The sequence below is a fragment of the Oryx dammah genome, unplaced genomic scaffold (assembly GCF_014754425.2).
Source record: "Oryx dammah isolate SB20612 unplaced genomic scaffold, SCBI_Odam_1.1 HiC_scaffold_20, whole genome shotgun sequence".
NCBI classification, from domain to species: domain Eukaryota; kingdom Metazoa; phylum Chordata; class Mammalia; order Artiodactyla; family Bovidae; genus Oryx; species Oryx dammah.
The window spans coordinates 56,017,351-56,044,941 of NW_024070204.1; the positions used below are offsets into that span (position 1 = coordinate 56,017,351).

The following is a 27,591-nucleotide window of genomic DNA, read 5'->3' on the forward strand; positions in this document are numbered from 1 at the left end:
TTAGTTTCATATCTCACACGTGTGTGTAATCAATATTAGTTTCATTTAGTTTTGAATTTTTTATGTATTGTTTAATTGGAGGATAATTACTTTACAATGTGCTGGTTTCTGCCATACAACAATGCAAATGAGTCATAATTATGTATATCTCTCCTCTCTTTTAAGCCCTGCCCCATCCTACTTGTTCAGGTCATCACAAGATGCCAGGTCAAGCTCTCTGTGTTATTCAGCAACTTCCTGCTGGTTACCTGTTTTGTGCATGATAGAGTATATATGTCAGAGCTACTTTCTCAACTTGTCCTGCCCTCTCCTTTCCCCATTGTGTCCACATGTCCTTTATCTCCTTCTGCGTTTCCTTTCCTTCCCTGCAAATAGATTCATCAGTACCGCTTTTGTAGATTCCATATACACGCATTAATATATTTGTTTTTCTCTTACTGATTTACTTCATTCTGTATAATAGACTCTAGATTCATCCACCACATTAGAACTGACCCAAGTGCGTTCCTTTTATAGCTAAATAATATTCCATTGTGTATGTGTACAGTACCTTCTTTATCCTTTCATCTGTTGATGGACATCTGGGTTGCTTCCATGTCCTGGGTATTGTAAATAGTGCTGTAATGAACCTTGGGGTACTTCTAAGTAAATTCTTCTGTATGTTTCTTTTAAATATAGTTTGTTCATTTTTGTGGTTAATTCTGTAGACCTTTAACCCAGTGCTTTCATTGTTTGGTTTATGTCACTCTCGTATACTAGTCTTAATTTCCCAGCAGAGTGGATATATTGTGCTTTGTTTATTTTATATGCCTTTTTTTAGCAGTTTGATTTATTATAAAATATGTATCTTCCACTTTCTCTTCTTCCTTTTTTTTGCATTATCTGTTTTCTTTAGCAAATGAATGTATTTTCCCCCAAATGGGTCATAAGTCATTTAAATATTTTAATGTGTATCACTGCCACACACACACACACACACACAAAATGTGCTGAAGGAATCTATGATGATTACCAAAAAAAATTCTATTAATAGCTAAACTGAGAATGACCCCAGAATATTATGGGTGATTAGCAACCAGAAACATTAGAGTCCTCGTTATAAGGAATGTAGCCCACTCAGAATGATTACCAGCTATCAAAATTTCATCACCAAATTTTCCTAAATTACAAGAAAAGACTTAAAATGACCTTCTGCTACAAATGTAACTGCTATAACCAAACTTTTAAGAAAATCTTGCTACTGATGAAATTTAAATTATGCTGAGTAAAAAAAAGTTATGTTCAGAATTATGTGGGGAAAGTAGATATAAATAGGGAAAATGACAGAACTGATGAATATTTATTCATCTATACAAAAATAGGACAACAGCTCCTATCACAATTCTGAAATTCAAAAGCCATTGAAAGCCAAAATTTTTGTTTTCATAATTCATTTGATTGCCAGACTTGTCCTGATCTCAATTACCTGAATTGAAGTAAAGGGAAACTAAGTGTTGTTTTTGTTTCACTTGTTGTATATTTTCATGTACTAATGGAAAAAATACGTAATGTTAAATTCCAGAAAACTACCCTAGACTCTGCGGGGACAGAGCTTCTCTACCTATCTGAAATTTTAAATATTCTGATTTATGAAAAATATCTGGCCCTCACAGGTTGTGAACTGTAGTAAACGAATTGCAATTATTTTACATTCAGACCATAAATTCTTAACCTTGTTTGTTCCATAGACCTCTTTTGCAAACTTAAAAAAATATTTTAAATGCATAAAAGAAAGTGCATGGATAAGTTGAGTTCAGTTCAGTTCAGTCACTCAGTCGTGTCTGACTATTTGCAACCCTATGAATCGCAGCATGCCAGGCCTCCCTGTCCATCACCAACTCCTAGAGTTCACTCAAACTTAGGTCCATTGAGTCAGTGATGCCATCCAGACATCTCATCCTCTGTCGTCCCCTTCTCCTCTTGCCACCAAACCCTCCCAGCACCAGGGTCTTTTCCAATGAGTCAACTCTTTGCATGAGGTGGCCAAAGTATTGGAGTTTCAGCTTCAGCATCAGTCCTTCCAGCGAACATCCAGAACTGATCTCCTTTAGGAAGGACTGGTTGGATCTTCTTGCAGTCCAAGGGACTCTCAAGAGTCTTCTCCAACACCACAGTTCAAAAGCATCAATTATTTGGCGCTCAGCTTTCTTCACAGTCCAACTCTCACATCCATACATAACCACTGGAAAAACCATAGCCTTGACTAGATGGACCTTTGTTGGAAAAGTAATATCTTTGCTTTTGAATATGCTATCTAGGTTGGTCATAACTTTCCTTCCAAGGAGTAAACATCTTTTAATTTCATGGCTGCAATCACCATCTGCAGTGATTTTGGAGCCCAAACAAATAAAGTCTGACATTGTTTCCACTGTTTTCCCCATCTATTTGCCATGAAGTGATGGGACCAGATGCCATGATCTTCATTTTCTGAATGTTGAGCTTTAAGCCAACTTTTTCACTCTCCTCTTTCACTTTCATCAAGAGGCTCTTTAGCTCCTCTTCACTTTCTACCATGAGGGTGGTGTCATCTGCATATCTGAGGTTATTGATATTTCACCTGGCAATCTTGATTCCAGCTTGTGCTTCTTCCAGCCCAGCGTTTCTCATGATGTACTCTGCATAGAAGTTAAATAAGCAGGGTGACAATATACAGCCTTGACGTCCTCCTTTTCCTATTTGGAACCAGTCTGTTGTTCCATGTCCAGTTCTAACTGTTGCTTCCTGACCTGCATACAGGTTTCTCAAGAGGCAGGTCAGGTGGTCTGGTATTCCCATCTCTTTCAGAATTTTCCACAGTTTATTGTGATCCACACAGTCAAAGGCTTTGGCATAGTCAATAAAGCAGAAATAGATGTTTTTCTGGAACTCTCTTGCTTTTTCCATGATCCAGCAGATGTTGGCAATTTGATCTCTAGTTCCTCTGCCTTTTCTAAAACCAGCTTGAACATCAGGGAGTTCACGGTTCACGTATTGCTGAAGCCTGGCTTGGAGAATTTTGAGCATTACTTTACTAATATATGAGATAAGTGCAATTGTGCAGTAGATTGAGCATTCTTTGGCATTGCCTTTCTTTGGGATTGGAAGGAAAACTGACCTTTTCCAGTCCTATGGCCACTGCTGAGTTTTCCAAACTTGCTGGTATATTGAATGCAGCACTTTCACAGCGTCATCTTTCAGGATTTGAAATAGCTCAACTGGAATTCCATCCCCTCCACTAGCTTTGTTTGTAGTGATACTTTCTAAGGCCCACTTGACTTCATATTCCAGGATGTCTGGCTCTAGGTGAGTGATCACAGCATTGTGATTATCTGGGTCGTAAAGATCTTTTTTGTATAGTTCTGTGTACTCTTGCCACCTCTTCTCAAAATCTTCTGCTTCCGTTAGGTCCATCCCATTTCTGTCCTTTATTGAGCCCATCTTTGCATGAAATGTTCCCTTGGTATCTCTAATTTTCTTGAAGAGATCTCTAGTCTTTTCCATTCTATTGTTTTCCTCTATTTCTTTGCATTGATCCATGAGGAAGGCTTTCTTACCTCTTCTTGCTATTCTTTGGAACTCTGCATTCAGATGCTTATATCTTTCCTTGTCTCCTTTGCTTTTTGCTTCTCTTCTTTTCACAGCTATTTGTAAGGCCTCAGACAGCCATTTTGCTTTTTTGCATTTCTTTTCCATGGGGATGGTCTTGATCCCTGTCTCCTGTACAATGTCACGAACCTCTGTCCATAGTTCATCAGGCACTCTATCTATCAGATGTAGGCCCTTAAATCTATCTCTCACATCCACTGTATAATCATAAGGGATTTGATTTAGGTCATACCTGAAGGGTCTATGGTTTTCCCCACTTTCTTCAATTTAACTCTGAATTTGGCAATAAGGAATTCATGATCTGAGCCACAGTCAGCTCCCGGTCTTGTTTTTGCTGACTGTATAGGGCTTCTCCATCTTTGGCTGAAAAGAATATAATCAATCTGATTTCGGTGTTGACCATCTGGTGATGTCCATGTGTAGAGTCTTCTCTTGTGTTTTTGGAAGAGGGCATTTACTATGACCTGTGCGTTCTCTTGGCAAAACTCTATTAGCCTTTGCCCTGCTTCATTCCGTACTCCAAGGCCAAATTTGCCTGTTACTCCAGGTGTTTCTTGACTTCTACTTTTGCATTCCTTCCCGCATAATGAAAAGGACATCGTTTTTGAGTGTTAGTTCTAAAAGGTCTTGTAGGTCTTCACAGAACCGTTCAACTTCAGCTTCTTCAGTGTTACTGGTTGGGGTGTAGGCTTGGATTACCATGATATTGACTGGATTGCCTTGGAAACAAACAGAGATCATTCTGTCATTTTTGAGATTGTATCCAAGTACTGCATTTCGGACTTTTTTGTTGACCATGATGGCTACTCCATTTATTCCAAGGGATTCCTGCCCACAGTAGTAGATAACTATATTGAAAACATTATCAAAATAATAAAAAATTTGAAATGTAGTTAATATATGTGCTTCTTTATTAAAGCTTTATGTAAAAGGACCCAGCAGTTGGTCTAATTATTATAGTAAAGTCATCAAAGTGATGAGTGTAAATGATAATTTAGGAATATCTGCTACTGAGCGATTTCACTTTCACCTTTCACTTTCATGCACTGGAGAAGGAAATGGCAACCCACTCCAGTGTTCTTGCATGGGAATCCCAGGGACGGGGGAGCCTGGTGGGCTGCCGTCTATGGGGTCGCACAGAGTCAGCCACAACGGAAGCGACTTAGCAGCAGCAGCAGCAGCAGCACTGTTTTATCATGTGAACGTCTTTAATATTCTGTTGGTCACAAAGTCACAGTTACTGCTAGTATGTGGAAGTTCATCTCCTACATTCCAACTTGAAGGAAATGATTAACTTCAAATAGAGGTTAGAAAAAAGTGGTATGTAATTCATTTTCCCATCCTAGTTCGTAGAACCCCAGCCACATTCTATCCATGGATCATAGTTTAAGAAACTTTGGTTCAGATACTATTAACCATAAATTTATGTCTTCCTTACTGGTTTCCAATGTTAATTTATTTAAGTTCACAAGATTAGGAAGCTGGAGTTCAAGTCATGCCTTTACTCTCAGCTCTCATTATTTCAAACAATTTCCTATCTTATTTTGAGTTTATTACATAATAGACAAAGCATCTAAATGTGTTATTTATAGGTTGAATTCTAGCAGTAGTACTTTAGAATTTATCCTGTTCTAGCCATGTTATAAATTAGGAATGTAATATTTATATACAAGTCTTTGTTCCTTTTTTTAGTATAGATGATGTTCCACTTATTTTTCCATTTCTGTTACAAATTTCTGAATATCTTAACTAGAGAAAATTTGTGTGGAGGGGACAAAAACATCTGTATATCCTCTGCTGGCATCTGCTGTCCACCCGCAGTTATTTATTATTACTTCCTCTAATGTCTTCTGCACACCTACATCCAAATAGCTAATCCCCACATCTGTAGCCTTGCTCACACCATTCCTAGCTCTCATGTGCCCTTTCTCTCCGTTCTTTAATAGTTGATACTTCACTTTTGTTTTTTAAGGGATGATTTCAGACAACTCCTGTCTGAATCTACCCACAATGCAGGAGACCTGGGTTTGATCCCTGGGTGGGAAGATCCTCTGGAGAAGGGAACAGCTACCCACTCCAGTATTCTGGCCTGGAGAATTCCATGGACCGTATTGTCCATGGGGTCACAAGGGTCAGACAGGACTGAGTGACTTTCACTTTCACTTTTTAGACAACTCATTCAGTTACATATGGTTAAATTAACTATTGCCTGGTCTAGTCACTTTTTGGACATGGCTTTACTGTTTTTATGCTGTATGCCCTGATACATTCTCCCCATTAAAAATTATCACCTCTCTGTTATAATTTTTAAGAAATGAATGATGATTTTGTTTTCCTTAATGTTTCCCTTGTGCTGGATTGTCATTGCCAGCTACAGCCCACGTGCAGTAAACTTGAGGTGCCTCTTTTGTGTTTCTTTGTGCCTCAGGAGGCACTGCAGTCTCTTTGTATTCCTTCATGTTCAGGTAAAAGCTTGAACATTATTTGTTTGTTCCTTTCTCAGCAGAAGTAAAGATGATTTTCAAAAAACCTCCTGAAGGCCCTGAGGTATTTGTCTGAGATAAATTGCTCTTCTAAGAAGCCACTGTTCAGCTGAACTGTGGGATAGCAGAGTATATCACATGTGCCTTTGGAAATTGTGTTCAGAGCCACAGTTGTCCACCTCTGACTTTATTTTCTAACTTCAAAGTTTATTTTTGAAATAAAGCCCACTTTCCAGTGGAGCAGCAATGGTTTTAGCATATATGCAAAGTGTATGTGTGTGTTAGTCTCTCAGTCGTGTCCATCTCTTTGTGACCCCATGAATTGTACAGCCCACCAAGCTCTTCTGTCCATGGGATTTTCCAGGCAAGGATACTGGAGTGTGTTGCCATTTCCTTCTCCAGAGGATCTTCCCACACCAGGGATCAAACCTGGGTCTCCTACCTTGCAATTGGAGGCTTTACTGTCTGAGCTACTAGGGAATAACCTACTATTAAAACTTTAGCTTAGAACTTAGAGGTACCCATCAGTTTTCAGTTATGGCAGGCATTCATTGCCTGACTGAAATTCATGGGCTGGATGTGTGATATAGGACCACCATAGTGGCATGCTCCTTCCTAACTATTGTTGTTTAGTCACTAAGTCATGTCCTACTCTTTCACAACCCCATGGACATAGCCTGCCAGGCTTCTCTGTCCTTGGGATTTCCCAGGCAAGAATACTGGAGTGGATTACCATTTCCTTCTTCAGGGGATCTTCCCAACCCAGGGATTGAATCCACATCTCCTGCTTGGAAGGTGAATTCTTTACCACTGAGCCACCTGGGAAGCCCTCCCAATACTGCCACAAAAACAAACAAACAAAAACATTTCTTTAATATATTTTTTATGGAACTAGTATATTTCACAGAAAGACATAAAATGATGTCTTTGGAATAAATGGGTGAACCACTGAACTGTATTTGTCTTGTTTGTTTTTATCGTGTTTTAGAGGGAAGTATTATTATCAATAATTAGCTTTGCTCAATTGAAGAGAAATTAAATGACGGGCTTCAGCATTGCCGCATTCACACCATCAAAGCAGTATTAGTCTGTATCCTCTTTTCAATTTGGTGGTAATGGCTGGGGAAGGAATAGGGAAGTTAACTAAATGTGCCATTCATTTCCCCATACACCCATCTAACCTGTAAACTAATTTTAGCAAAGTATTCTTACCTTTCTTTCCTAGGTATTTGAGGTCAGATTCTGAATTGTATTTGCAGAGCATGCCATGGCCTTAAGTGTTATTTCTTTAGTGTGCTCTTGTATTAGGGTCTTTGGGCTTCCTTGGTGGCTCAGAGGGCTTACCCTGGCTCAGTGGTAAAGGATTTGCCTGCCAATGCAGTAGACATGGGTTCAATCCCTGGGTCAAAAAGATCCCCTGAGGAAGGAAATGGCAACCCACTCTAGTATTCTTACCTGGGAAATCCCATGGAGGAGCCTAGTGGGCTACAGTCCATGGGGTTGCAAGAGAGTCGTATACAACTTAGCAACTAAACAACATCAGGGTCTTTATTTGGGGGGTACTTTATGTATATGATCTCATTTAATTCTTACAACAAATCTGTGAGGAGAATGGTATTAGTCCCATCATGCATTTGAATAAACTGAGACTCAGAGAGGTTAAATAATTTGTCTAAGTTCACAAGATGCATTAAGTGCCAAAACAGGAAATTCAGTTTATGCCTTTCTGAAGCATAAATTTTTAAAGATTTTAAAAAGGTATTTTTGTTTTACCTATAATCAGATTTTTACTTATTTGTCTATTTGCTTCCTCCAATTAGATTTTGAGCTATTGAGGAAAGGATTAATTTAGAAATCTTGCTCATACTAAACATCTCTTTGAAGGTAAATGTATATGTTTTGATAAAAATAAGGAATTTTTTGATGTCCGTGAAACTGGAATAAAGCATATGCCTAGTATTTTCTTTTTATGTAACCATCAAGTACAAGAAACATAATATCCCCTAAACTTGAAGCACTATTTTGGAGAACTGGATTGTTCTACTTTCTGCCTGTTATAGTTACTTATCAAGAAAACTTGCTTATTCCCAGAGGGAAGGTTAAAACTAGGACACCACTGAAGTGGATACAACAGAGTGAATAAAATGTGACTTCTCTTAGTCACATGTTGCTGACTAAAGAGGCATAATGTGTCTCATGATTATTTCTCCTCTTGTTAGAACTTTGTTTTGTTTTGTTTTGTTTTTTAATAATAAGCTATTAGCTGACAATCTAGAGCAGCAATTCTCGGGTGTCTCTTTTCTCCTTTTAGTGTGACACAAATGAAGAATTTTGCTCAGATTCTTAGGAATATCTCCAGGTTTACTAATAGTTCCCAACTCTTCAGCTATAACCCTTCCCTTTTCGCCCCAATCAAGAAAGAAAATAAGAATGCAAATAGATAGAGTATAGGGAGAATAAAATAGAATACATTAGAACAAGGAATTTAAAACATAAATATTTTAAACATTGGTAATTCATCAGGTATGTATTATTATATCTCATTCATTCAAATATGTATTATTATATCTCATTCATAAGTTAGTTGAATGGCTACTACATTCAGTCAGCTACTACCAGGCACTGTGTTAGGGACAGAGTTTAAATCCAGTAGGTGTGGCACACATCAGTCAAGCTCTCATACACAAATATGTAAAATGCAAACTCTGATAAATGCTGTGAAGGAGAAATACATGTTACTATGAGAGCATATTGAGTGGGTGACCTATTTTAGATTAAAGAGACAGAAAAGTCTGTCTTAAAAACATGTCTTTTTAAGCCAAGATCTAATAAATGGGCTTCCCTAGTGGTTCAGATGGTAAAAAGAACCCCCCTGCAATGTGGGAGACCTGGGTTTGATCCCTGGGTTGGGAAGATCCCCTGGAGGACATGGCAACCCACTCCAATATTCTTGCCTGGAGAATCTTCATGAACAGAGAAGCTTGGTGGTCTACAGTCTATGGGGTCACTAAAAGTCAGACACAACTGAAAAATAAGCACAATAAATGAGTAGGAGTTAAATAAAAGAGGTATGATCACCTAACATGCCAGATAAACAGATTGACATGTACCAAGATTTGTATGCTGAAGGAGGGTAGTACATTTCAGAAAGCAAAAAAATGACAGGCTAGAGCTCAGAGGGCAGTAGTGTAGGTGGTGAGGGATGAAGTTGGTGAGGCTGGAGGTGGCGTAGGAGGGTCCGTGGTCTAGATGTTGGCTCTTTAACTGAGGCCCTGGAGGTTTTTAAATCCCCGGCTAGCATGATAAGAATGGCAGTTCAAAAAAATTTTTGGCAAAGTGTACAAAATCGTTAGATACAAAAAACTATGTAAGGACCAGTTAGTTGTCTATTGAAGTATGTAGTCCAGGTGAAGAAAGAATGGTAGTTGTAATACAGAAAGGCAGAAATGGATTTGATAAAAATTCAAGGACTAGGATAAATAGGATTTACTGATGAATTAGGAAGAAATAGGGTAACACCTAGACTACTCACCTGTAGATCTGGTTGGATTCAGTTGATTAAAGAAAATTAGAAGTGATTCAGTTATGGAGCAGAGACAGTAAATTCAGTTTGAAGCATACTGAATTGGGGTGTCTTTAAGACATCACAACTGAAATATCAGACACTTAAGTATATCTTAAGTATATAGTTTTGGAGCCAAAATGAGAGTCTCAGGCTGGACTTCAACTGAAATATCAGACAGACACTTAAGTATATCTTAAGTATATAGTTTTGGAGCTGAAATGGGAGTCTCAGGCTGGACTTATAAATCTGAAAGTTATCTCTGCAAAAGCTATAGGTTCATTGCCCAGGGAAATGTATAAATTGAGAAGAAAAATCAAGACAGCAGTTTAGAACTAAGCATCAGAGAACTCTAGTTTTATGGGAGGGAAGAGGAAGATTCATTTGAGGAATGAACAGGAGAAAAATGTGTCATAAAAATCAAGATAAGTGACAAATATTTCAAGATATTTAAAATTTTTAAAGAAGAGAATGACAGTGTCAAATATAAGCCTAGAGATCAAGAAGAGTGAAAAATAGAGACAGTTGTCCTGAAAAGTTTAGCTGTCACAGGAAGGAGAGAGAGGGAAAATAGTAGCTAAAACAAAATGCAAGACTAAGGGAATTTGGTGGTTTTTGGTTTGAAGTTTTTTTCTTTTCTCTGTTTGTTTGTAATGTGAGAAGCCACTAGAGAAAAACAACTTGTAGATCCAGGAAGAATTTGAAAGCAATGGCAAATGGCAAAGGTTATAGAATAGTCATATCAGAGAGTCGGTCAGTGACTTAATAAATTATCCAGGATTAAGACTGAATTGTTCCTACAAATTTGATGCTAGAGTGAACTGCCAATCTAGAATAGAGTATGTGTGTGGTCAGTTGCTCAGTCTTGTCCAACTCTTTACGACCCCCTAGACTATAGCCCACCAGGATCCTCTGTGCATGGAATTCTCCAGGCAAGAATGCTGGAGAGGGTCACCATGCCCTCCTCTGGGGATCTTCCTGACCTAGGGATCTTCCGAACCTAGGGATCAAACCTGCATCTCTTGTGTCTCCTGCATTGGCAGGTGGATTCTTTACCACTAGGGCCACCTGGAAAACCCCAGAAGAGTATAATGCAGTTTAATTATTAGAGAAATATGTAGAATATTATTTGAAAGATTTTTACAGAAACTTTTATTTTAGTGATGAATTAGATGATTTTCTAAAATTCCTTATAGCCCTACTCTTATATAACTTATAACAATATCAATTAAATTTTCATGTTGTATTGCATCTCTAGTCTTTATTTATAACTGGAATTTTGTATTAATACTTTTTGATTGCTTTCATCCAATTCTCCCTCCTCCAACAGCCTCTGGTAACCATAAGTATCATCTCTTTTTCTGTGAGTTTGTTTTTAGAAGGAAGTCTTTATCTTGCCACTGTAAAATAAGCTGAGAATCTTACAGATTATTTATTCTATATGTTACCTTTAGCAGTTTTTTCTAATTTCTTCTTTCTGCCTTCTTTAACCTTATTTTTTTCATGTTTACAATCTCCATTCTCATTCTTACTCAAAGTCGCTTTTTGTTTTCATTTCATATATTTTTAATTGTAGTTGACTTACAATATTAATTAGTTTCAGATGTGCAAGTGATTCAATATTTTTATACATTGTACACTATAGTTATATTTTTATAATATATTCATATTATCTTATTATATTTTTATTTTATCCTAGTGTCTAATTAACCATAAAGAAAGAGAAGTCAGTCAGTCTTGTCTCTTTGCGGCCCTATGGACTGTAGCCCACCGGGCTTCTATGTCCATGGGATTCTCCAGGCAAGACTACTGGCGCAGGTTGCCATTTCCTTCTCCAAATTAACTATGTTCTTCTTTTAAAATTTCCTAACACAATTATTTTTAAGTTTCTTACATATTTCTCAGTTATATGTAGTTTTTTTTAAAGTGAGTTCTTTCCTTTCATACATCTACCCAGTACTCTTTCATTGACAGTTTGTTTTCTGACATAATTTGTAACTTTTTGACTGTGAGCTTATCCTCAGTGGGAGTTGTTTGTGTGTGAATCTCAGATGCTCTGAATTGTGGAAGAAACCCCTTGAGACAAGTTTTGTGTTTGACTTTGCTGTGGTTTTATGGCTTCGACTAGTATAGCATTTATTTTAATTTTACTTTCTCTATTGAGGGTTTCCAAGCTTCTTAGATGTGCTAGTTCATACCTCACACCTACAAACAGCACAGGTTTAGAGTACTGTGTCCTGCCAACTCTTAGTCTAGATTAGCTGGCTCTGTTCCATATTGCTCAGACCAATCTGCCTTTCTAGCTCACTGCTATCCATAGAGCTTAGAATCTTGACTCCTAAGTTATATCGTCAACATATGTATTAGGTTTTTGAACATTTAATCTAATATTTTTGTTTAATTAGAGCTGAAGGAAGACACTGCATTTGCTTGTTTCCCTATGTTGACTAAAAGTCTTTTTTGTGTGATATAAAAAAGTTTCCCAGTTTTTTCTTAAAATATATTTTTGATGACTGTTATGGAAGCTAACATATGTTGGAAGTCCAAAACCGTTCAATTTGAAATATGTATTTATGCAAATTTGAAGTAATATTCTGAGTAGAAATGCAGATTCTTATGCACAACAATGACATTTATAAAAACTTACATTTTTTTAAGAATCAGAAATGAAGAGAATGCTGTACCATGTATATCTGTATATTTAAAGTAACTTCCATATGTTGTTTTTTAATCATTTCTATTTTCTGATAACTTTGATATCTGAACTTTTACCATAACATAGCATGGACTTTGTGTCAAGTATGAAATAAATGCAATAGATAAGATTTAGAGAAAACTAGGTGTACTTCAAGTTTATGTGAAGAAATTAAATGATATAAGGAAAATATGGGAAAGGGAAGATTATATTCTAGGAATGACTTATAATCCATATACTCATATATTCAGGTATGTAAGTTTATTTTTAGTTAAAGGTATTTGTACATATAAGTTACACAATGATTATTTGTTGAATGAATGAGTGAGTTTGATTTCTATTTTGAGCACTCTTTCTATTGGAGGCTGGAAAATAAAGCTCAATTAGCCAAGGATTTCCCCTCTTTTACCTCTAGGTCTGTGTTCTAAGTTTCTAGGACCTTCCAAGTGTCAGCATGCTGAAGGTGGTGTGAAATTTGGCCTTGTTGATACCTGCTGAGTTAATACTCAGAAGTACTGAAAAGAAAGGTATTTATTTTCTTTCTTGTATTGACTGAAAGATCTTTGCTGCCTACTTGGTGCCAGATCAGCGCCATTCCTCTTTACCATGCTGCTCCTTTACCATGCTAAGCATGAGAGAATTCTGAGATCTTGCATCCTTCTTGGACTATATGCTGGAGATTGGAAGCTATGGGCTTCCTGCTATCCAAACTCCAAATGTGATGGAATTTTCTGTCCTGTCCATCATCCTCCTCCAGGTTTTAAGCTAAAGTGAACATGTCACAGAGTACCTTTTCGGAGGTCCACTAGACTCTTATTCAAATCCCATAGAAATGTTTATCCAGTATGTGTTCAGTAGAAAGGGACAGGGATAGGAGGAGTAGGAAAAAGATCTTCTCAATCTATTGTTTATACTCAGAATCCTAGGCTTTTGAAAGTCAAATCCCAAATATTTAAGAATTTAACTCCTTTTTTATCTACATACTACTGTGTCATTCATTCTTTAAACATCTGTTTCTGCCTACATTAAAAAGAAGGGTTATTGATAAGGAAAATTTGGAACAAGAAGCACATTAATTAATATACAACATAAATGTTTTTCTGTGGCAAAGAAACAAAGAAAATAAAGCAGAATGGAATAAGGCAAGAAAATGCGTAAGAGCAGAGAAGAGAAAAGTCTGAAAAAGACCACTTTGTTCTCCAAACTAACGTGTGACCTACTGTGGCTTAGGAGTAACTGAATTTATTGTATCTGAAACTGATGGACTGGTGTAAAGATTGTTGCTGGAGGCTTAAAAATGGCTTTTGATATAGACTTGTGTTCTTTCTGTTGTGGCCCAGTGGGACTTCTCACCTATCTGGAATTCAGAAACTAAGATCCTTGACTTCTTTTTAAAGTCTTCAAAAGAATGGAGAATGCAAATCAAAATGAAATTGTGAGTTCAGAGATTTTAAACCTTACAAAGAAAAACTAAAAATTATTTAGTATGAAACCAGTGTATCCTCTTCCACCCAAATGAGAATTAGCTTCTGCTGATCTTGGTTTCAAAATGCCTTAAATTCTCAATACAGCCTCTTTGATTCAGGACCTTGGTACCCTATGTCTTACTTTTTGCCTCTTTCCAGCACTTAGCACTCACATTCTTGAAGCTAACTTCTCTTCACATTCTTTTTCGTTTTTAAAGAATTAATTTATAGGACTTGCTTGTTATGTTCACCACAACATCCCCAGTGCCTTGATATGTTCACTGCAACATTCCTAGTGCCCCAAAATTCATTCCTTGGAACTCTAACCCCCACTGTGACTATATTTGAAGATAGGGTTTTTAGGAGGTAATTATGAAGTGAGGTCATAAGAGTGGTATCCTAATCTGATAGGATTGGTGGCCTTATAAGAAAATGAGAGATCTGTTTCCATAGCCACAGAGGAAGGCCATGTGCACACAGTGAGAAGTTTGGTGTTTGCAAGTCAAGACATTTTTCACCATAACCCAACCATGCTGCCACCCTGATCTTGGATTCTCAGCCTCTAGAACTGTGAGAAATAAATGACTGTTGCTAAAGCTACCCAGTCTATGGGACTTTGTTATGACAGCCCAAGCAAACTCAGAAAACCACAAGGCCTAAAATTATTCTTAGCTCACTCAATAAATATTTGATTGATAAATCAAATAAATCACAATAAAAATGTTGATCGTGGTGGAAATGAGCAGTGCTATGTTACATTCAGGAACATAATGAGACGTCTCAGGCTGGCAAGCAGTGGTGTGTACCGTCAACTTTACTGACTGAACGGTCTCTATCACAACTACTTAGTTCCACTGTGGTGGCACAAAAATAGCCATGCACAGTACATAGACCAGTGAGCTGTGTTCCATTGAAATTTGATTTACAAAAAATATAGACAGCAGATGGTATTTGGCATATAGGCTATATGCTTGACCTGTAGCAAATGACCCACATTAGGTCTCAAAAAAGATTTCATACTCCTTATTGGAAAAGCTGTCATCCTGTCAGATTGACAACTGCTTCACCCACAAACTCCGTGATTTCCCCAAGTTGTCTCCTTGTCTTTAATTTCCTCTCCACTTGTCTCTTTGATTCCTATTTCTGTTCTTCTCTCTAAGTTCAGGAATTAAGGAAGCATAAATAAAACATAAGGGAAACATATGTAGACAGTCCATATAGGTATAACAGAAGGTGCAAAAAGAAGAGCACAGCCATAGAGGTGGAAGAGGTAGAACATTTATAGAGGTAGAGTAGTAAAAGGTGCTGATTAGGCTTCATAGAAAAAAATGATAAGGTGCAAGATGGAACACTATAGGAAATGAGACAGGGGAGACTGGGAGGAAGAGCAAATCCACAGAGAGCAGAGAGGAGGAAGGCCAGAAAAAAGAAAAGAGAGAAAAATTGAAATATGAAAAGCAGGTAAGAGCTCATCCTACTTATGTAAAATATGTGTGTCCGTAGATTAGAAAAAACAGTAAGAATCAATATCTAATGTCTTACAGAGACATCCATGATATGTTAGTGAGAAAAGTGACAGCAGAGTATTTATGTACTCTTGTGCTTTTATATTTGGATGAACCAAGAGAAGTTATGAAAGGATTTACCAGTGTTGACTCAGGGATGGTTGCATGTGGATGTAGGAAGTGGAAAGAGTAGAGATGGTTATTGTGATTTTAGCTATTAGTAAGAGAAACGTGACTGACAGGAGCTTGACAGGTCAGTGTTTATTTTTCTTATACAAGTCTAGAGCTTGTCAGTTTGTGCAATCAAGGATGCAGACTCTAACTCTGTCTCTGCTTTCTTTTATTCTCATGCATGTTGCATCATGTTGCTAGATGGCTATAACAGAGCCAAATATCAGGATCATCATGTTCAAGGAAAGTGAAGGGGGTGGTGTCAGCTCTTCCTGCCCTTTTCATTGGGAGTGCCAGACACTCTCAGCATACTTTCCTTATGTCTCATTGGCCATAGTTGGGACGACTCTACCTGTAAGAAAGTCTAGATAAACAACTAAAGCCTTGATGGACGTTAGTTTGAGTGAATTCCGGGAGTTCGTGATGGACAAGGAGGCCTGGTGTGCTGCAATTCATGGGGTCGCAAAGAGTCAGACACAGCTGAGCGATTGAACTGAACTGAACTGAGGCTCAGTAAGGGAAAGCATTTCTTATAAAGACCGAGAGAGTTGGAGAAAGTGTTAGATTATCCAAACAATAGTGTCTGCCACACTTTGCTTTGCTAATAAGTTATTATATTGTTTCATTTGTTGCCATAACTATATTCTCCTTTTAAAATTAGAAAATAAAGCTCCAGATTCAAATTTCCCATCAGCCTACCAGCTGGCCTCTAATCTAAAAGTATCGTATTTCTGATTATCATTATGTGAAAAAAGAGAAGAAGATGGTGGCAAGCTTGCATTTTTAACATATGACTCGCTAGTTAGTGGCTTGGTCACTTATCTGTAAACTGATTTACCTGATTTGTAAAACGTTTGCCTATGAGAAACGCTGGACTGGAAGAAACACAAGCTGGAATCAAGATTCCTGGGAGAAATATCAATAACCTCAGATATGCAGATGACACCACCCTTATGGCAGAAAGCGAAGAGGAACTAAAAAGCCTCTTGATGAAAGTGAAAGAGGAGAGTGAAAAAGTTGGCTTAAAGCTCAACATTCAGAAAATGAAGATCATGGCATCCGGTCCCATCACTTCGTGGGAAATAGATGGGGAAACAGTGGAAACAGTGTCAGACTTTATATTTTTGGGCTCCAAAATCACTGCAGATGGTGATTGCAGCCATGAAATTAAAAGACGCTTACTCCTGGAAGAAAAGTTATGACCAACCTAGAGAGCATATTCAAAAGCAGAGACATTACTTTGCCGACTAAGGTCTGTCTAGTCAAGGCTATGGTTTTTCCTGTGGTCATGTATGGATGTGAGAGTTGGACTGTGAAGAAGGCTGAGCGCCGAAGAATTGATGCTTTTGAACTGTGGTGTTGGAGAAGACTCTTGAGAGTCCCTTGGACTGCAAGGAGATCGACCCAGTCCATTCTGAAGGAGATCAGCCCTGGGATTTCTTTGGAAGGAATGATGCTAAAGCTGAAACTCCAGTACTTTGGCCACCTCATGCGAAGAGTTGACTCATTGGAAAAGACTCTGATGCTGGGAGGGATTGGGGGCAGGAGGAGAAGGGGACGACAGAGGATGAGATGGCTGGATGGCATCACGGACTCGATGGACGTGAGTCTGAGTGAACTCCGGGAGTTGGTGATGGACAGGGAGGCCTGGCGTGCTGCGATTCATGGGGTCGCAAAGAGTCGGGCACGACTGAGCGACTAAACTGTACTGAAGGCTGTGTGGAATTTTCCCTGGATTAAGAAAGTGAAAATTTCCCTTTCTTCTAAGAGACACAGACAGCTATATATTCCAGATTCAATATATTTTTATTAATTTTTGTTGGAGTATAGTTGATTCATAATGTTGTGTTAGTTTCTGCTGTACAGCAAAGTGAATCAGTTATACATATATCCACTCTTTTTAAAATTTCCTTCTCATTTAGGTCACCAAGAGCACTGAGTAGAGTTCTCAGTGCTATATAATAGGTTTTCATTAGTTATCTATTTTGTACATCAGTTCAATTCAGTCACTTAGTCATGTCCGACTCTTTGTGACCCCATGGACTGCAGCACACCAGGCTTCCCTGTCCATACAAACTCCTGGAGCTTGCTCAGAGTCATATCCATTGAGCTGGAGATGTCATCAAACCAACTCAACCTCTGATGTCCCCTTCTCCTCCTGCCTTCAGTCTTTCCCAACATCAGGGTCTTTTCAAATGAGTCAGTTCTTTGCGTCAGTATTGGCCAAAGTATTGGAGCTTCAGCCTCAGTCCTTCCAATGAATACTCAGGGTTGATTTGTCACGCGAGTGTAGATGTCACGCGAGTGTAGATGTCACCGCGAGTGTAGGTGTCACACGAGTGTAGGCGCCTCAATTTTTGTCTTGTCACAACAACGATTTGGAGTTGCAGACATTAAAGCCACCTCGGCATGTCACGGCCCTCGGGTCTTAGACAGACCGTGTTATAGCTCTCAGGTCTTGAACAGACCGTGGTATAGCTCTTAGATAAATCAGTGGTACAGCTCTTATTTTATTTAGGAGATAGCAGGAAAATCCATTTTCGAGGTGTGAGGGCACCTCAATCCAGAGACTGGAAGAGAAGAGCGCCCCAGCACGCAGGGGAGAGGGAGGGAGAGAGAGAGAGAAAGAGTGCACGCATGCAGGAGGGAGGGAGAGAGCCCTTTGGCTCCTCTTTTTATGTTTTTTCCTTCCCCCTGGGCCTGCCCTGTGCAAATTGGTCTTAGTCAGGAGTGCTGTTCTACCTGAAGTCCTCACTCTGGTCCTCGGACCTTCCTTTGACCTTTCTCTGTTCTATTTTTACGGGCTTTTCCCTTCCTTGTCTTTTAGCCACTGCCATTTTGGACTCCTTTTCCCTATTCTAACTACCTAACATTCCCCCCTCAAGAGATGGGAGGCCCAATTCTTTGGGAATAGGGGTGTCGAGGTCTTTCTGGCTACTTCCTGCTCTACTGGAATGGCAAGGGGTATTGGGCCTCCCCCCTTGCTAGTCTCAGGCCTCAGAGTCCTTATAGCGGTGTCCATCTAAGGGAGAGTGATATTTTCTGTGGTCGGCGGTAGTTTTATATCTTTGTTGAACTGGCACTACGTGTTGTATCTTGTTGACCTGAGCAGAGACAAAAGAGGTTAGACAATTGATAATGCACAGAACAGTCATAAGCAGCATCAGTTTGGTGTAACAAGGACTAGTAGAGGCATTCAGTTCAGTTCAGTTCAGTCGCTCAGTTGTGTCCGACTCTGCAACCCCATGAATCGCAGCACGCCAGGCCTCCCTGTCCATCACCAACTCCCGGAGTTCACTCAAACTCACATCCGTTGAGTCGGTGATGCCATCCAGCCATCTCATCCTCTGTCGTCCCCTTCTCCTCCTGCCCCCAATCCCTCCCAGCATCAAAGTCTTTTTCAATGAGTCAACTCTTCGCATGAGGTGGCCAAAGTACTGGAGTTTCAGCTTTAGCATCATTCCTTCCAAAGAAATCCCAGGGCTGATCTCCTTCAGAATGGACTGGTTGGATCTCCTTGCAGTCCAAGGGACTCTCAACACTCCAACACCACAGTTCAAAAGCATCAATTCTTCAACATTTAGCTTTCTTCACAGTCCAACTCTCACATCCATACATGACCACTGGAAAAACCGTAGCCTTGACTAGACAGACCTTTGTTGGAAAAGTAATGTCTCTGCTTTTGAATATGCTATCTAGGATTGGTCATAACTTTTCTTCCAGGGAGTAAGCGTCTTTTAATTTCATGGCTGCAATCACCATCTGCAGTGATTTTGGAGCCCCCCAAAATAAAGTCTGACACTGTTTCCTCTGGTTCCCCATCTATTCCCATGAAATGATGGGACTAGATGCTGTGATCTTGGTTTTCTGAATGTTGAGCTTTAAGCCAACTTTTTTACTCTCCTCTTTCACTTTCATCAAGAGGCTTTTTAGTTTTAGCCAATTTGAAATTCCCATTGCCAGGATGGCTCAAGTCCCTCCCTGTCCAGGGGTCAGAAGATTTATCTCCTGCCTGTTTTGGAGTACAATCTCTACCAAGCTGTGTTGGCTCTTTAGAGCTATCCTGAGAAATCTTGTCCCCAGAAACCAGATTCTGGGGGTGTTAATCAGAATGGCACCCATTTGTAGTTCTGAATAGGTATCTGAGATCTCCCAGGGGCTCAGAGGTGTACTGAGTGTCCTCTTCTGTTTTCTTCCACGGCTTGACTCTTTAGTAGTGAATCCAGTAGTCATGTTCTGGTACCTTGACTGCTGTGGCAGAGGCTTAGCCTCTATGATTGCAAAATTGGATACTATGCATACCCGGCTCTTCATTTTCCATCTAAGACAAAGCTGCTTCCGTCAGTGTACCAGATTTCGTCAGGATTGGTCAGAGGATCTTCCGACAATCCCTCTTGGAGTTTTGTCCAATGGTCCAAGATTTCTAGACAATAGTGAAAGGGAAGAGAGCCCTTCGGGGGTAGGCAGGAGGGTGGCTGTGTTAAGAACGTCACAAGATATGATGAGGCCTGGATTTTCCATCAGCATTACTTGATACCTGAGGATTCTTTGATCAGACATCCATAAATGGCCTCTCCCATTTAGGAGTCGTTTTACTTGGTGGCTGGTAAATATAGTTAGTTTGCCTCCAAAGGAGAATTTTAAAGCATCTTCTATCATGATTGCAGTAGCTGCAAGATTTCGAAGGCAGGGGGGTCAGCCTCAGGAGGTTGAATTGAGTCTCTTGGATAAGTAAGCTACAGGCTGGGTCTCAGATCCCAACCTCTGAGTTAACACTCCCAAGGCTGTTGCCTCTCTTTCATGGACATAAAGTTGGAATGCTTTTTCTGGGTCTGGCAACCTCAAGGCAGGTGCCTGAGTTAAGGCCTGTTTTAGTGTAGCCTCTGCCTTCTTTTGAGGAGTTCCCCACATCAGTGGGATTGAATCATCCCGTCCCTTTAAGCTTTCATATAAGGGCTGGGCAGTTAAACCATAGTTGGGTATCCATATTCTACAGTACCCAGTTAGCCCCAGGAAAGCTCGCAATTGTTTTCAAGTTGTGGGGGAGGGCAACTGGAAGATTCCTTGTACCCGATCAGAGGACAGCCTCCTGGACCCATGTGTAATCTGAACACCCAGGTAAGTGACCTTTTTCTCAACCATCTGTGCCTTAGCATGGGAGACTTTATATCCCCTCTCTGCCAAAAAGTTTAGAACCTGAATTGCATGTTGTTGGGCACTTTGCTCATCTGGAGAACAGATTTGTAGGTCATCTACATATTGTAATATTTTCCCATTAGGTCCCAGGTCCAGATCTAGAGATCCTGGCTAAGGGCCTGTCCAAACAGGTGGGGGCTATCTTTGAACCCCTGAGGTAATACTGTCCAAGTCATCTGTTGGTGTTTTTCTCCTGGGGCCTCTCACTCAAAGGCAAAAAGATATTGGGATTCTTTAGCCAGTGGTATGCAAAAAAATGTATCTTTGAGATCCAAGACTGTAAACCACTTGGCACTGGGTGGGATTTCTCCCAAGATTACATAGGAATTGGGTACTGTGGGATGGAGGGGGCTACAGCTTCATTTATGATCCGGAGATCTTGAACCATTCGCCAGGTTCCGTCTTTTTTCTTTACTGAGAGGATTGGGGTGTTACATGGTGAATTGGTGGGGACCAATAGCCCACAAGCAAGGAATTTATTTATTAAAGGCTGTAGTCCCTCCTGAGCCTCTCTTTTGAGGGGATATTTTTTCCAGTTAGGAAACCGAGTGGGATCTCAGAGGACAATGATGACCGGTTCAGCTTGGTGGGCTCGTCCAGGAATCCCCTGGTCCCACACCTGGGGGTTAATTTTGTCTTTCCATATTTTTTGTCCCTCTCTATTGGAGAAGGTGTAATGGGTTCTTCAGTAGTAAACCAAGAGCTGTAGAGCTCTAGGGGCTGAAAAACTTCCCATGACAAGGGTGGTCCCCAATTTAGTGAGTATATCTCTTCCCAATAAGGGAGAACACTCAGGGACCACCAGAAACTGGTGGGAAAATATTTGTCCATCCCAGAGACAAAGAAGTGCTCGGGTGAATCTTTTAGTAGTTGCTTTTCCTGTAGCACCCAAAATGGTACAGGTTTGGGAGGAGAAGGCTCCAGAGTAGGAGATCAAGACAGAGTAGGTAGCCCCTGTGTCAACCAAGAAATTCTCGGACCTACCTGCCACATCCAATTGCACCCTTGGCTCCAGCCCCATGATGGTTATCTGTGACAGGCAGGCTGGCTGGAGTGGGCCGCTTCAGTCCTCTTGAACCATCGTGAGGGAAGGCTTGGCACTTGACCTTGAGGCTCTTGGGTCCCCAGGGCAGAGTGCTGCCCAGTGTCCCAGTTGATGGCATTTGGGGCAATCTGTTCTAGGAGACTTGTCACGGGTTGGTCAATCTTTAGCCCAATGCCCCGCCTGTCTACAGATTAGGCATTTGCATGGTGCCTTGTCCTTGGAGTCCAAGGGACTCTCAAGAGTCTTCTCCAACACCACAGTTTAAAAGCATCGGTTCTTTGTTGCTCAGCTTTCTTTATGGCCCAACTCTCACATCCATACATGACTACTGGAAAAACCATAGCTTTGGCTAGACGGACCTGAGGGGGTAACAGGCAGGAAGGCCAGAGGTCCCCAAGCTGCAGGAGGAAATAAACTGCCAGTGGCAGACCTTTTCTTTTCCTTCTCTGCTAAGTCACTTCAGTCGTGTCCGACTCTGTGCGACCCCATAGATGGCAGCCCACCAGGCTCCCATTCCTGGGATTCTCCAGGCAAGAATATGGAGTGGGTTGCCATTTCTTTCTCTACACGGAATTAAAAGAGACTTCCTTGAACCCCTGAGGTAATACTGTCCAAGTCATTCTGTGTTGATGACACCTGGTTCTGCCTTGAGCTAACCAATGGGTTTTTCTTATGGAAATATATCTCTTAAACTTTGTTATGAAACTATGTATTTCCTTTGGAATTTGCCTCTCTTCAAAATGGTTCCACCTAAAAATAACTTTCTTTCTTTTCTCAAACCTTGGGCTGATAATGGCTCAACAAATCAGTATTCCTGTCTATTGTTTTCTGGCAAGAGGGTGGGGTGAGGTGGGGGGATGACACACCTTCTGCCATTCTATCTCAGAAATGCATATTGTGGGGGAGGGGCCTGGTAAAACTCCTTCAGCCTTGAGGTGTCTCTCTTATCTGATTAATAGCTTTCTAACAGACATGAAACACCTTGCTAAAAACTAGCAAAGGGCACTTTTTATGTCCCCTTCTGATCTGTAAGTCAGAAGCTTTCCCTGTCTCTATTGTACTTTAATAATACTTTTCTACACAAAATCTCCAAGTAATCAAGGCTGCTTTGAACTCAGATTGAAATCCTCTCCTCCAGAGTTCCTGAATCCTGGCATAAGACAAGGCTCCCAGCAGCAACATTTCACACCTTTGTCGGTAAAGTAATGTCTCTGCTTTTTAATAGGCTGTCTAGGTTTGTCATAGCTTTTCTTCCAAGGAGCAAGCTTCTTTTAATTTCATGGCTACAGTCACCATCTGCAGTGATTTTGGAGCCCAAGAAAAGAAAATCTGTCTCTGTTTCCATTGTTTCTCCATCTATTTACTGTGAAGTGATGGGAAGAGATGACATGATCTTAGTTTTTTGAATGTTGAGTTTTAAGCCAGCTCTTTCACTCTCCTCTTTCACTTTCATCAAGAGGCTCTTAAGTTCCTCTTTGCTTTCTGCCGTAAGAGTGTTGTCATCTTTGTATCTAAGGTTATTGATGTTTCTCCCTGCAATCTTGATTCCAGCTTTTACTTCATCCAGCCTGGCATTTCACATGACATACTCTGCATATAAGTTAAATAAGCAGGGTGACAATATACAATATTGATGTACTCCTTTCCCAATTTGGAACCAGTCTGTTGTTCCATGTCCGGTTTTAACTGTTGCTTCTTGACCTGCATACAGGCTTCTCAGGAGGCAGGTAAGGTGATCTGGTATTCCCATGTCTTGAAGAATTTTCCACAGTTTGTCGTGATCTACACAGTCAAAGGCTTTAGTGTAGTCAGTGAAGCAGAAGTAGATGTTTTTCTGGAATTCTCTTGCTTTTTCTACGATCCAACGGATGTCGGCAATTTGATCTCTCATTCCTCTGCCTTTTCTAAGTCCAGCTTGTATATCTGGAAGTTCTTGGTTCACATACTGTTGAAACCTCACTAGGAGAATTTGGAGCATTACTTTGCTAGCGTGATGAGTGCAATTGCGTGGTAGTTTGAACATTCTTTGGCACTGCCTTTCTTTGGGATTGGAATGAAAACTGACCTTTTTCAGTCCTGTGGCCACTGCTGAGTTTTCCAAATTTGTTGGCATATTGAGTGCACCACTTTCACAGCATCATCTTTTAGGATTTGAGAGAGGTCAACTGGAATTCCATCACCTCCACTAACTTTGTGATGCTTCCTAAGGTCCACTTGACTTCACGCTCCAGGATGTCTGACTCTAGGTGAGTGATCACACCATTGTGGTTATCTGAGTCATGAAGATCTTTTTGGTATAGTTCTTCTGTGTTTTCTTGCCACCTCTTCTTAATATATCTTCTGCTTCTGTTAGGTTGATACTGTTTCTGTCCTTTATCGAGCCCATCTTTGAATGGAATGTTCCTTTGGTCTCTCTAATTTTCTTGAAGAGATCTCTATAGTCGTTCCCATTCTCCTGTTTTCCTCTGTTTCTTTGCACTGATCACTGAGGAAGGCTTTCTCATCTCTCTTTGCTATTCTTTGGAACTCTGCATCCAGATTTTGTAAATAGTAGTGCATATACATCAGTCCTAATCTCTCTATTCATCCCGCCTCCCCTTACCTCCATGGTAACTGTAAGTTTGTTCTCAGCATCTGAGATTCCATTTAGAAAGATCTGGCAGATTTGTGTGGCAGTACTATAGAGCATGAACTATGTGGATGGTGAAAAAGAAGGAAACTCTAAGCCCACACAGGTTATGAGAGTTGAACTGAAGCAGTTAACAATGGGAAGGGAGAAGAGCAGTAAAATACATGCTTGTTAAACAAGTGGAATTTATATGAACAGATTACTGGAAAGTTGTAGAACATGAAAATAAAGGAAAAGTATGAAAGAAATGGTAACTTTCCATTTTGGATGAGTAACAATTGGATCATGGTCACTACGATATTGGATGAAGCTCAGGTTTAAGGGAAATTTTAACTTACCTTTGAACATGTTATATTTTCCTATGCCTGGGTGGCAAATCCATAGAGAGATGAAAAGTGAAAGTGAAGTCGCTCAGTCGTGTCCGACTCTTTGTGACCCTGTGAACTGTAGCCTGCCAGGCTCCTCTGTCCATGGGATTCTCCAGGCAAGAATATTGGAGTGGGTTGCCAAATCTGCTAAATTAATAGATATCCATAGATGAATGGATTTGTGGTTTAGAAGAGTGATGTGGGCTAAAGGTAGAGATTATTAAGTCATCAGCATATCAGGTAGTAGCTAAAACTATAGAAAGTAAAGATGAGATTGCTCAAGGAGAACATGTAAAAGTCCATGGCTAGGCACTACGCAATACCAACATTTAGTGGGTGGCCAAATGAAAAAAAGCCAGAAATGGAGACAGGGTTAGAAATTAAAATGAGATTCCATGTAAGTGGCATTCTTAAAAAGGATAATTTTAAGAGAAGAAATTGGCCAACAATGTTAAATGCTGCAGAGTTTTCAAGTACAATGAGGACTAAAAATAGACTATTGTATTTGGCAGTTGGCTCATAAATACACAACTTTTGGCTACAGCAGTTTTAAATGAGTTGTAGGAAAGAATAGGGAGAAATTCTATTCTTTCCTCTGCAGGAACTTGATTCTAAAGGGAAAGAAGGAAGTGATTGTAGCTAGATGGAAACGTAGCATCCAAAGGGTTTTTTTTTGTTTGTTTGTTTGTTTTGTTTTTAATAGAAGAGATCTGTACATGTATATCTCCTTTAGGAAAGAATATATCAAAAGAGAGGATAATCTTCATTTTGATTTTTTTTCATTTTGGAGGAATTTTTTAGTTGATGTATAAATGACATGTAACATTATATTAGTTTCACATGTATTAATATAATGATTCTATATTTATGTGTATTGTGAAATGATTAGCTCAATAAATCTAGTTGACATCTGTTACAATACATAGTTTTTTTTTTAATGAACATGTGTCAGTAATTTTATTTAACTAATTAAAGAGGAAGCCAGCAAGGTGTTACAACTGATTCAAATGAGAATTAATAGTACCACACATATAGTCAGTAAGCAATGCTGAAATGAATATACAAAGTTATGCCAAACAGGTAAATCCACAGTGCAATAATAAAATGTATTCCACATTACACAAATCATGCTTTTATATATTCAAGAATTATTTGCATTAAATCAGTTTTCCACCACTTCCAGAGTTGTAAAATAGCTCAAAGACAATAAACAACACAACAGAATCAGACCCATAGGGTGTGCTAGACAATCCCAAGTCTGCAGTAGAACACAGCCAATATTTTTTGTTCCATTAAAAAAATCTCAGGCCTCCCAACTTCCGCACTCGCTCTTCGCAGAATCTTCCAGGGTGTCTGAGTCTCAGGCCTGTCGACGTCGCTTAGGAGTACAGTCAAGATGCCTCGTGGAAGCCGAAGCCGCACTTCCCGCGTGGCCCCTCCTGCCAGCCGCGCGCCTCAGATGAGAGCAGCGCCCAGGCCAGCGCCCGCAGCTCAGCCACCAGCAGTGGCTCCACCGTCTGCCGTCGGCACCCCTGCTGCTGCTCCCCGGCAGCCAGGTCTGATGGCCCAGATGGCAACCACTGCTGCTGGCGTGGCTGTGGGTTCTGCCGTCGGCCACACTCTGGGTCACGCCATCACTGGGGGCTTCAGTGGAGGAAGCAGTGCTGAACCCGCAAGGCCTGACATCACTTACCAGGAGCCTCAGGGAACCCAGCCAGCACAACTGCAGCAGAATGGCCCCTGCTTCTATGAGGTGAAACAGTTTTTGGAGTGTGCCCAGAGCCAGGGTGACCTTAAACTTTGTGAGGGTTTCAGCGAGGTGCTGAAACAGTGCAGATTGGCCAACGGATTAGCTTAATCAAGAAGTTCCAATTGAAGACATGAAAAATCACCTCTCGCGACCATGTTGATTTAGCATTTAAAGTATAATTAGTAGTGAAGATGTGAAGTGTGAGATCACCCGTTAAACCTCTCCTTAGTCATTAATAGCTTTTATGCTTCATGATTGCAGTGGAAGAGGGCATTGTCACTATATAGAAGTTCATTGAGATGGCATTGAGTTTGGGATTGGGCAGAAGAGGCGGTTGTGGCCTCTTAAGCGTGCTTTTCTGATGTTATTGTTTGTGAATTGATTAGAATAAAATGATTTTCTTTCTAAAAAAAAAAAAAAAAAAAAATAAAAAAAATCTCAATTTATTTGGAAATTGTTGTGAATACATACATAGGACTTAAAAGGTTTTTTCCTTATGATAAAGACTTTCTGATCTAGTTTCTTAGCGACTTTCCATCGTACAAATACAGTATTATTAACAATAGTCATCATGCTGTACATTACATCCTCATGACTTTGTTATTTTATGAGTAGAAGTTTATACCTTTTGACCTGCTTCAGCCATTTCTCCCACCCTTCCCACCTCTTGACAGCCACCAGTCTGTTCTCTGTATCCATGACCTTGATTTCTTCTTGTTTAAATTTCACATAAAGTGGGATTATTTGGCATTTGTCTTTCTCTAACTTATTTCACTTAGCATAATACCCTTGAAGTCCTTTCATGTTGTTACAGAGGGTAAGATTTCCTTCTTTTTTATGTCTGAATAGTATTCCTCTGTGTGTGTGTGTGTGTGTGTGTGTATATTTATAAATAACCCAATTTCTTTGTTCATTCATCCATCTTTGAATACTCAGTTTTTTCATACCTTGGCTGTTGAAAATAATGCTGCAGTGAACATGGGGTACACATATCTTTTTGAATTTGCTTTTGTTTTCTTCAGACAAACACCCAGAAGTGAATCAGTGGGTCACATTGTAGTTCTATTTTTAATTTTTTAAGGAACCACCATTCACAT

General features: G+C 39.9%; 2 protein-coding genes across 3 annotated transcripts in view; both read left to right on the forward strand.

Moving 5' to 3' along the window:
* The window catches only part of RNF180 (ring finger protein 180), a 246,060-nt gene that overhangs the window by 97,452 nt on the left and 121,017 nt on the right, over positions 1 to 27,591 (forward strand). The window lies entirely within an intron of this gene.
* LOC120879571 (coiled-coil-helix-coiled-coil-helix domain-containing protein 2) lies at positions 26,056 to 26,921 on the forward strand. Its single transcript, XM_040262590.1, has one exon. The coding sequence runs from the start codon at positions 26,141 to 26,143 to the stop codon at positions 26,600 to 26,602; it is 462 nt and encodes a 153-aa protein (XP_040118524.1). The 5' UTR covers positions 26,056 to 26,140; the 3' UTR covers positions 26,603 to 26,921.